Below are 11,607 nucleotides of genomic sequence, written 5' to 3' on the forward strand. Positions count from 1 at the left end.
TGACGGAAACACAAACAAAATGTTCATGACTTTATTGGTCAATGTTGAATTCAGATGTCACACATCCGCAAAGATGAGAAATGTATTCTGTGTCAATTGATTTTCAAGTTCATCCTCTTTCCACATATTATAGCGATCAATAAGGATGGTCACGGACGTACTCCATGATGTGTTTCAGGGCCAGCCAGGTCTCTGTGGCAGTGGGGATGATCTGATTGGCTGGCAGGATGAAACCATAGCGACCAGTGTCTCTCAGCTCGAAGGCAAAGGAGTACTTGATGCCCAAGTTGTAAGACCAGTCAATGCTGCCGCCGCTAGCTGGATCTGAGAGGAAGAGGTGAGCTGATGACATGATGGTAGCAGCTCTACTAACCAGGGCTTTTTGAGGATTTTGACATGGATAACATTTTAAAAATCCAATGACAATATACTGATTTGTATTATTTTTTTTACATGAACACATCAAATGAAAATAAACAATTTTGCTATTGATTGCTTGAACTTGTTAAAGAATTATGATCAAAAATATATTGGTGTGGGACATTTTATAGTTGGAAAATGAACTCGTCAGTGCTCTCTGGTGGACTTAGTGTATGTAATGGTGACATTGTTTTCTAAATTACCTCAAACATGTCTTTGGTACATTTGTCCTTTCAAATTCTTGTTACTTATTGGCCCACGTATACATTTAGAATAAACCACTATTCTCTAATATATCAGTACTAGTAGCTAGTATCAGTACTATTTTCTATATGAGTAGTACTAATTGTATATTTTAGAGGAATTGCAATTAATAATTCGTTTTTAAAGTTTATGTATTTATTGTACCCACTACATTTACTAACTAAAGGTAAGTAAGCCGTATCACTTCATTATTTTTTTATCATAATTACACCTACACATTTCTACGGAGCCCCCCTGGTCCCACTTTGTCAAAAAAATTAATTATAACTATCTCGTGGCCTCAAGATAGTATCTCGTGGCCTCAAGATAGCAACGTGTCTGACACATGGACCCTTTGTTATTAAACTGGACCCTGTAGTGTATTGCAATACTTCACATTCTGTGCAATATTCTCAGTTTTAATATTCAGTGTGCAATATAGTTTGCTGCAGTTCTGCTTCTATTTATTTACTAGTACTGTTCATCACAATTCTGTTAATACAGTAATGTAAATCTTGTAGGCTGCATATCCATAGTCCTTTATAATTCTTCTAATTTTACATGTATATACTTGTTTATTTACCAACTTCTATTATTATTTATATTCCTTTAAATGTCTTGATGTGCACATCAACTGTGACACAAGAATTGTCCCCCGGGTTATCAATAGCATCAATAAAGATCAATAAAGTATTTCTGATTCTGATTTTAAGTTAACCTATAGTTGAGTGTGCAGACTGGTTCATTAATTATTGAAGTGTTTCACATTTTGGTAGTTTTGAATGTAAGAAAAGCATGTGTTCGTGTAGCCTACGAAAAAACGTCAGCAGAGGGCGTTCTAGGCTTAGGTCACGGTCACGAGATAGTATCTTGAGGCCACGAGATACTACCTTGAGGTCACGAGATAGTATCTTGAGGCCACGAGATACTACCTTGAGGTCACGAGATAGTATCTTGAGGCCACGAGATACTACCTTGAGGTCACGAGATAGTATCTTGAGGCCACGAGATACTACCTTGAGGACACGAAATAGTATCTTGAGGCCACGAGATAGTATCTTGAGGCCACGAGATACTATCTTGAGGCCATGAGATAGTATCTTGAGGCCACGAGATACTACCTTGAGGTCACGAGATAGTATCTTGAGGCCACGAGCTACTACCTTGAGGACACGAGATAGTATCTTGAGGCCACGAGATAGTATCTTGAGGCCACGAGATACTATCTTGAGGCCACGAGATAGTATCTTGAGGCCACGAGATACTATCTTGAGGCCACGAGATAGTATCTTGAGGCCACGAGATACTATCTTGAGGCCACAAGATACTATCTTGAGGCCACGAGATAGTTATAATTAATTTTTTTTGACAAAGTGGGACCAGGGGAGCTCCGTACATTTCAGCAGTTTGTCATCTGCTTAACTTTGAGGTGAATTTAAATTTGGACATAAAGAGAAAAATGTTACTCACAGATGATGTTGCAGATGCTTCCAACCTTGTATGTGGTACCATACAGGGAAGTGAGTTTCTGCACTGCTGCTTTGCCAACAGAGTACTGTATAGGGAACAAAAACAGAACAAAACACTGTAGTTAGATACACTGCAGAGATAATACTGGTGCAGAAGGGGACATGCAGAAAAAAAGGCCATAAAGCAGTGCTTTTTAGAGTTTCCACTCTTAAAATATCCAGAAAAAAATAGGAAGGGTGGTGAACGTTTATTTATATAGCCCAACACCACTAATTCTCTTCTTAAAGTCTCAGAGGGCTTTGTTACCATTTCTCAGTGTTAATATGCACAAAAACTTGAAGAAGTTTTGCTGAAAAAGAGGATTCTTCGTTGAGTTAAGGAAGATGATTTGGTATAGTAGTGATGAGTTTATCAATTTAACAATCCTGGAGCAAATAATTTGAATTTTTAGCAATAAAACTTTAATTAGATAAGAAATTATAACCCCAAGTTGTACAACTAAAGTAGTCTGCAGTCAAAAGGCAGGATATTGCTTTTTTTAAATCATTAAAGTAAACATTTTTTTTTAAATCAGGTTATAATACCAGAGTCTCTTGTCTTCCTGAGGGCACAGATTTTTTTAAGGAGATGATATAGCTGCCTCTCTGTTTTGCAACTCTCCTGTCTGAGAACTACTTTGTTTTGTGAGACAAATGTGTCACATTTAATTTGCATGTGCCTCCTCACAATTTACACTCTACTGTATGTTTCTCCTTCCTTACCAGCTCAGGCTGATGGGGCACACTCCCGCAGGAGTAGCCATAGGGGTACATGAGCAGCTGGGAGTAGGCGTGGACGGAGATGAAGGACTTGAAGTTTCCGTGACTCTCGATCAGGTTTACCACGTTCTTTACCTCAATCTCAGAGTGAGCCGAGGGGCCGTGGTAGGACTCAGAGCAGGGGTTATTACTGGCACCAGGGCCTGGAGGGAGAAAACAAAATTTAAAGGTCCAATATGTAATATATTTACTGTATTAAATCCAAAAATTACCCCAATGCATCATCAGATATTAAGGAAACATGCTAAGTTGAAATATTATCTAGTATTATTATCTAGCCAGTATTTTCTCCTTTTGAAATTTCCGTTCCGTTCTGTTTGTGTTTTGACCTGTGTGTTGTTATCAACTGCCCAGTTTGACAGCCAGGCTGCCAGATATACCTGTAAAAACGTAAACCCAGCGTGCCACAGCTGTAACGTTAGTACAGCCATGAAAGCAGCAAACCAAAAAACAGGATCAACGGAGATAGATTCTACCCAACCTAAAAAAAAATAATTTCCTCCTGAACAGGTAAGCATTAGCTAATTTTTAATTAATAAATAATAACAAAGCTAATTTATCACGGCTACAAGGGACGGGCATTTTATGTCATTTCAACATTTGTGTAATCACATTGAATTACATAGCTAGAGTACTCAAGTTGGTTACTTGCAAAAGCAATTGAAACACAGCCAGTAAAGTGATCCCGATTGGTCCTGGCTAACGCCGCCATGCTAACCCTGCTAATTGCTAACGTCACCCGAGGACCAGGTAAGCGGGCCACGGCTGTTTACAATGTGTAGCCTGTTCAGCGGCCGTAGCTAGTTGACATCGTTGAGTTATTTTAAGCCAAGAGAAGGGGGTTGTAAATCAGGACAACCGTGAGTTTGCAGTGTGTTTAGCGATTGTTGCCGTAAGTTTAAAAAATAAAGTGTGTTCAGTCGGGTGGAGAGGACGGCAAGGTAGTGTTATTTTTAGCAGTTCCTGCCATAGCTAATTTTAAGCTGAGGAAGTGTGTCTGTCCGTTGGATGCAGAGGACGGCGAGGTTGTTGTGTTTTTAGCGGTTCCTACCGTAATTCTAAGCCTAGGAAGTGTGTCGGTCCGTCGGGTGGAGAGGACGGCGAGGTTGTTGTGTTTTTAGCGGTTCCCACCGTAATTCTAAGCCTAGGAAGTGTGTCGGTCCGTCGGGTGGAGAGGACGGCGAGATTGTTGTGTTTTTAGCGGTTCCAACCATAATTCTAAGCCAAAAAAGTGTGTCTGTCAGTTAGGTACAGAGCTCCGCGTGAGCATGGGCTTTTATGACAATATAGCCAGCATCTAACGTTAGCTACTCCGCTGTGCTGTGAAGTAATGTCCTATATGAGACAAGCGTCTAGCAACAGTGTTGTGGATGCTGCGGTTTCAGCCTGGCAACCACCGTGAACTTCGATTCTGGGGAGGAGGGGGCGGGGGAGATGACTCTCTCCAGTATTTTGAATTTGTACTGCAGTAACTATTTTAAACACTAGCTGTCAGTATAACATATTGCATCTTTAAACATGTTGTGAGTTACAGTGGACATCATAACACCATGACATACATGATCTTACATGCAGACACTCAGCTGTCAGTTTATTAGGTAAAACTAACTAAAACTAATGCATTTTAATGACAAAATTACTTTAGGTCATGTGGGAGTCTGTAGTTTGTGGTGCTGTTGAATTGCACTGCGCTTACAGTATTGAGCAGTGTTTCTAATATTTCTACCTACTCTTTTCTGGTCATGGGGTGGGCAAAATATTGGAAACACTCCTCAGAATAAAGCATTACTGTGGAGCTGTTGTATTAGACTGCATTAACTAGATGTACTTAATAAACAGTGTATATTGATTGTATATTCACATGCTGTGTCCAACATTTTGTTTCACCTTTATCTGAAAAACCAAGATGTTAATCTGCTGAAACTATTTTTAACACTGGAAAAATGTTTCTTATTTTAGTAATACTGTTCGAAAAGAAAAGCTGTTTGAGAAAGACCAAAGATTGTGTAAAACTGAGGGGTTTATATTTTAACCTTTAGAAAATGTACTGTACTTATCAATGTGGCAGGAAATTTCTAGATGGGTGTCTGCAAAATGCATATGTTTTCAGACAAAGTCGTTCCCCCCCTAGTACACAATCTAGTACAATAACAACGTTATACAACACAAAGTACATGAGAAGCATTAACTGTCTTTTTCTATACTGACCACCAAAGCCCGCATCCCAGTTCCTGTTGGGATCAACTCCAATGCACACGGAGCCTGGGTTCTTGGAGCGGGTCTTACGCCACATACGGTCCTGTGCATAACACAGTTTCAAGTCAGTCAAGCACATAACTGGGCAGTTGTCATGTTTTTTTCTTAGGATCTAAACTGTAAACTGGTTTATATCAACCATGTTTTCCCTCTCAAATATACACATCAAAATAATGGGTTTTGGTAAACACAACATGAAAAAAACAAGAAAATAAGAGCAAAGATGTAGCAGGTTTTACAAGTCCAAAATGTGTCATTGAATGATAGTAACATACATTGGAGTGGGTGTAAGCGTAGCCGTCAGGGTTGGCCAGGAGCAGCATGTAAATGTCCATGGTGTTCAGAAGGGAGGTCAGGGAGGCGTCGGTACCATAATCAGTGGCAATCTAAGCAACACAAGGCTTTTATTTTGTAGAAATTACATATCTTGTGCAGTATAGTTGACAGTTTTATCCAGAGTTAACAATGTAGAAAACGGATAAAAGGTTATTTACTAGAAAAGAAGGAATCCATTTAACACATTTTGTTGAGTCTAGAAACAAGAATATCAGTGTGCATCTTGATGTAGATGTAGATATTGATTTCTTGTTAACGTTATTATTATTACGTACGTAATTATTTTCATTATCTATTAATCCGCTGATTAGTTTTTGGAATCATCATTTTGACTGTAAAATGGAAGATGAGAGTGAAAAAAAGCTGTGGCGTCTTCGGATTTCTTGTTTTGTCCGACTAACCGTTAAAAACCCAAAGATGGTTTATTTACAATGAATGTGACCAAGAAAAGCACGTTTAAGAGTTTAAAAGTTTGCAGTTTTTGCTTGGAAATTGACTGAAATGATTAATCAATTGTTAAAAAGAGTGAATTACTGTTAATCAACTAGTCATTTCAGCTCTATTTATAGTAATAAGACTTCTTTTAAATGCATCTAACTAAGATCTTTTTCTTCTGGCAGTTTCTTTTTACAGCCTCTGGATGAGATCTAACACATTTGAATTAAATCACTCAATCTATCATTCAAACTCGTCGACATATTGTACCTTGTTGGCTGTCCACACTCCGGTAGCCTGAGACACCCATTCTCTGGAGTGGATACCTGTATCGATCCAGATGGCAGGACGCTTGTTTCCCCCAGTGCTGAACTACAACACAATGTCAACAGAATCAAAACTCCTGCTGTTATAAAAATGGATGAAATGATATAGAGTATAGGTGTGGTGTGTGTGTGAGGTATGTCCTACCTTGAGAACATACATGGGCCTGTTCTCATACGATCTCCCGATGTCCTGCTTGGTGACGAGTTTAGGGTACTGAGCCACCAGAGTGTCCATCCAGCTGTAGATCTGTATGGGAGACAAGTTATGTCATTTCAATACAAATGAGGAATGTATGATACTAAAGAGAAATACTGTAGGTGTGCTGTGGTTGACTAATAAACAATGAATTGATTAGTTCATGAAACATCTGTATTTACATGAGATTACTGCATTAGACCACTATTGCCCAAAAGAAAAAAATCCAATTTCTGATGACAATAATTATTAAAAAGTAAATATTTCTGGTTTATTGTATCATTTGTCATCCTCATGTTTAGTTTACCCCTGTACTTGACAAATTTGTACAACATTTTTTTTTTTATCCATGTGCCACACTGGTTACCCTGATGAGCTGACATTGATCTCAGCATTGAACAATAACATCTTCAAATACTATTCAAATACTTGGCTGTTAACTGACTAGTCGACCAACTGACATAATAAATAAATGTGTGTGTGTCTGTGTGAAAAAAGACCATCAACAATGGTTTCTTTACATTTGTGGCTCTGATAGTGCATATCCTCAAGTAAACACATTTTATATTTAAATTCTACACTTTTCTCAAGTACAGTAAATGTACACTATAGGTAAATATATACAATATATAAGTACATTTTTGAGGTACTTGTACTTGACTGTTTACATTTTATGGTACTTCATACTGTACTTATACGCCACAACATTTTGGAGGCAAATATTTTCCACATTTATTTTAAAGTTTAGTTAAAGATTTTGATTATTTATACAAAATATAAATCAACTAATAATGTTTGATGTATTATTATGAATTAAGCTACCCAGCAGTATATAAAGTTATTAAAATTAGCTCCACCCTCAGGAGCTGGAACATGTACAAATGCATCACTAATTAACATCAAGAACTATATATATCTTGTTTTCTGAAATGGTCCATTCTGTATAATAAGTATTTAAACTTGTTGGTCCATTTTGAGGCTAATACTATTGTACTTTTACTTAAGTAAGAGAGTATTTCTACACTGTGGTTTTGCCACTTTTATTCAAGTAAATAATCCGAGTCCCCCACTGTCTATTTGTGATCAATCAATATTTTGAAAACCGATGTTTGATATGAAGCGGAGAGGAGTTACGTGTGTGTGTGGCGGGTCTTAAAGATGGTTTTCTCTATCTAGAGAGTCATGAGTAACTTGTGTGTTTGTAAAAAAAAAAAAAAAACCTACAGTCTCCAGACGATGATAAGCTCCAAAGTTGAAGCTCCTGGTGCTGAACTCGTTCATCTGGTTCTCTTCCATCTCAGCTTTCTCCTCATCGAGAAGCTCCTGAATGTGACAGGGAAGAGACCTCAAATTCAGTGTTGTCATAGTCTCAAAATAAAAAAAAAAAAAACCAGGACACATAATCAGAGACACTTGGGACACTTTTTTGATTATATTTGGAGGATTTCATACCTGAAGGTTGTTTATAATGACAGAATAGTGGATGTTGTGGGCAATAAGGTACTCCGTCACAGAGCTCACACTGGAGTGGGGCACTCGGATGTCTACAGGGAGCTCAGTGGAGACCGGGTGGAGCCAGAAGTCCAGCTGGGATCAGACAGGTAATGATAGATTGGACTTTAATACTTTCTCAGTGTCGTATCTCATATCCTCACATAGATCCAGTAAGCATGAACACATCACTCCAGTTTTAGGTGCCCTTGAGGCACAGTGCATTATTGACCTCTGAACCATTTTTGAATCTATGAACTTGTTCATCCTATTGCATTATCTATCATGGAACTCCAAATCTCCAAAATCCATGTTGAGATATTGCAGAAGTTTGGAGACATAAAGTATCAAAGTATCAAATCACTAGAAAACTTCCCAGAATTAATCTAAATAATTAATTTAATCAGAGTTCAAGTTAACTAAAACAGAATCTGTTGCTATAAAATCTATCAACATTTATTTATTTTACATGCTTGCTTCTAAATCTACATCAATTTATGTCTTGGAGGAGTAGCAAATATTTCATAATTCGAATAAAATGAGAGGAAAGGTTAATCTCTGGATTTTTTTTTGTGTGGTTGCAGCACAAAACAGAAGAGCCTCTGAGAGTTTCTGACTTTCTGACTCGGTTTACCTTCAGTCCACATAAAATCTCAAGTGGATTATTTTAATTTTAATTTGATATGCCATTTGTACTTCTGGGAGGTTTAACACAAACTGTTTGGCACAAACAGCTGCCGAAACCTGAGCTACTTAATTTGTACTGTTTACTCAATGCAGTGAGAGAGAGAGAGAGAGAGAGAGAGAGAGAGAGAGAGAGAGAGAGAAAGAGAGAGAGAGAGAGAGAGAGAGAGAGAGAGTGTGTGTGTGTGTGTGTGTGTGTGCGTGTGCATGTGCGTGCGTGCGTGCGTGCGTGCGTGTGTGTGTGTGCGCGTGTGCATGCGTGTGTGCGTGTGTACCTCCCACTCCTGTTGATTCTCCAGAGCCTGCAGGAGTTGGATCTGTTCCTCAGACTGCACATTGACCCTGATGACCTGATCTCTGGAAGAAGAAATTAATTTCAGAGTCTGAACATCATTATTTATATCCTAGGCTTTTAGTTGATGCTCTTATTCAAGGCAAGGCAACAGTGAGTTCAACAGCAAAGGAATATTTAATTCACTGCTTACCAACGTAAAAAGCAATTAATCGTGCAGAACACTTAGTACCCAGACCCATGATTCCCACTCCGATCCCTTTGATACGACTCTTATTATGATTTAATCTTTCTCTAAACAAAACACCTAGTCATTTTCTGCCCGTTGAATACAAATGTACTTGGGTAGTTATTTGACATGCTCGATAAAAGGCATCGAAGGGAGGGAAAAACACCTAATCAAGTCTCTAAATACTTTTATTCAATGACTAAGACTGCATGTTCTCCTAAACTAAATGGCACACTGAGGTCATGGACTCCAAATTAAGTTTATTCTGGTATAATAGTTATTTATTTGTGTGAGCAAATGCACTTTATAATATCAGAAACACCCTTTCATGTTTTACTGTGTTAACCATTTTCTCATTAAATTTCTGGAGCAGCAGCAAAGTTAACACTCTGCATCAAAGCAAGTTTGGGTTTATTTCTATCTTTCCTGACTATTGGAGATGGTTGTCAGATGCCATAAATGTCGATTGGAGTGCCCCTTTTCATTCTTGAATAAGAATCAAAATCAGAAACGTGATTTGTGGTATTTTGTATAGAAAAAAATGCAACAAAACAAGTAATGCAAAAGTAAAGAACCATCATGAAATGTTATAAGGCAAAACATAAAATATATAAATAGAAAAAAGAAGAGGATGGAATGTGCATGTGCATGGAGTGTGCAAAATATACTGTAAGTAAGAAGAAAAAGAAAAGATGAACTGTTACAAAAACATTCAGCAGAGTAAAGTATTGAAACCCCTGGCTGGCTTTAAAAAATGTCTTTATATATTCTTTATAAAATAAGAATCTTAACGACATCTGTGTCAGTTACACCAAACACAAAAGCTATGAATTTCAACGTGAAAGGCACGTTTTTGCAATGTGCACAGATTAACTTACCCAATGAAGACCCTCTCAGCTGTGGCCGCAGCCACAACTACCAACAGCAACCAGAGGCCTCTCATCTCGTCTGTACGTATCTCTGGACTGTTGAGTCTGGCCTCTGTTTCTCTAGTCTCTTAATATCCTCAGGTGACAGGTGGTCTGTTCCCATACTCTGCTGATAATCACACAGCACAAAAAGTTATTTTGAGTGACGAACTTGCTGATTAAGCTTTGCTTTATTTGTCCAGTGCTCAGCTGCAGATGGTGGAAGTTTCCACCGATTCTTTCCTTACTTAAGTCAATTAGTTACAAATGTAAAAAAGTATTCAGATCCTTTACTTCAGTAAATGTACTAATACCACTCTGTGAAAATACTGCACTAAAAGTAAAAGTACTGCATTCAAAACTTTACTTAGGTAAAAATATGTCATATATCATATATCAGCAAAATGTATGTATGAAAAGTAAAAGTAGAAATTGTGCAGTAAAATGATCCGGGTTATGCTTTTACTATTATATTTGATGTTTCTGGATTCATATTACTGCTGCATTAATGTGTATGTTGCATTTTACTAGTGTACAGTAGATGTTTAAGGTTGTGCTAATTTTAACTCCTTTCGGTATCCTTAGATCATCATATGTTTATAGCGTACTGTCCTGTGAGAACCACAGATCTCTTAAAAGACAGCTTTTCATGTAGTCAGAAAATCAGCCCTGTTTTCAGCTTTGCGACGATGCATTTTCCAGCTGATCCAAGAGGCTTTTTAAAGACTTTAGCTTAAGAAGTAGGAACATATGTGCATATATGTGCTGTAAATTGGAAATACTGCCCCAGGGGAGCATGCCCCTGGATCAGTGTTGGGGAGTAACGGAATACATGTACCGTTACGTATTCAGAATACATATTATGAGTAACTGTATTCCGTTACAGTTACAATTTAAATAGTTGGTATTTAGAATACAGTTACATTGTTGAAATCAATGGATTACATGACGATACTTCTCTGTTTCACAAGTTTATTCACTCTCTGGATAAATTAAGGTAACTCCATCCCAGGTAACAATTTTTGGTTCCCAGAACGTTCTAGGAACGTTCGTTTTTGGTTGCATGAACATTCCCTGAAGGTTAGTTTTTGGTTCCCATGGAAAGTTTTCCTGGCGTTTAGGGAACGTTAGTTTTTGGTTACATCGACCGTTCTCAGAACGTTCCCAGAACGTTAGCCTAACATTGCAACCTTTAGAGAACGCTCCCCTACCGTTGTAACCTTTAGAGAACGTTCCTCTAACAGTTGCAACCTTTAGGGAACGTTCCCCTACCGTTGTAACCTTTAGAAAACGTTCCCCTAATGTTCCCCTACCGTTGTAACCTTTAGAGAACGTTCCGCTAACGTTGCAACCTTTAGGGAACGTTCCCCTACCGTTGTAACCTTTAGAAAACGTTCCCCTAACGTTCCCCTACCGTTGTAACCTTTAGAAAACGTTCCCCTAACGTTCCCCTACCGTTGTAACCTTTAGAGAACGTTCCCCTAACGTTCACCCAACCCTTAA

At 38.2% G+C, this 11,607-nt stretch overlaps 1 protein-coding gene across 1 annotated transcript; it reads right to left on the minus strand.

The window, feature by feature from the left end:
- On the minus strand, positions 1-10,252 carry cpa4 (carboxypeptidase A4). Its single transcript, XM_031295296.2, has 11 exons — positions 10,075-10,252; positions 8,951-9,032; positions 7,953-8,087; positions 7,725-7,823; positions 6,450-6,551; positions 6,249-6,350; positions 5,483-5,593; positions 5,160-5,250; positions 2,895-3,094; positions 2,134-2,218; positions 1-324 (listed from the first exon to the last, which is right to left on the minus strand). The coding sequence occupies exons 1-11, from the start codon at positions 10,137-10,139 to the stop codon at positions 137-139; spliced, it is 1,260 nt and encodes a 419-aa protein (XP_031151156.1). The 5' UTR covers positions 10,140-10,252; the 3' UTR covers positions 1-136.
- Between the last annotated feature and the right edge of the window lie 1,355 nt (positions 10,253-11,607).

The sequence above is a fragment of the Sander lucioperca genome, chromosome 7 (genome assembly GCF_008315115.2).
Source record: "Sander lucioperca isolate FBNREF2018 chromosome 7, SLUC_FBN_1.2, whole genome shotgun sequence".
Classification (NCBI taxonomy): domain Eukaryota; kingdom Metazoa; phylum Chordata; class Actinopteri; order Perciformes; family Percidae; genus Sander; species Sander lucioperca.

Excerpts from the sequence above, each read along its gene's own strand:
- cpa4 (XM_031295296.2), bottom strand. The coding sequence starts at position 10,139 with ATGAGAGGCCTCTGGTTGCTGTTGGTAGTTGTGGCTGCGGCCACAGCT. Across the intron at positions 2,219-2,894 it reads TGCCCCATCAGCCTGAGCTG|TACTCTGTTGGCAAAGCAGC; the intron begins GTAAGGAAGGAG and ends TTCCCTATACAG. Across the intron at positions 325-2,133 it reads AAGCATCTGCAACATCATCT|ATCCAGCTAGCGGCGGCAGC; the intron begins GTGAGTAACATT and ends TCTTCCTCTCAG.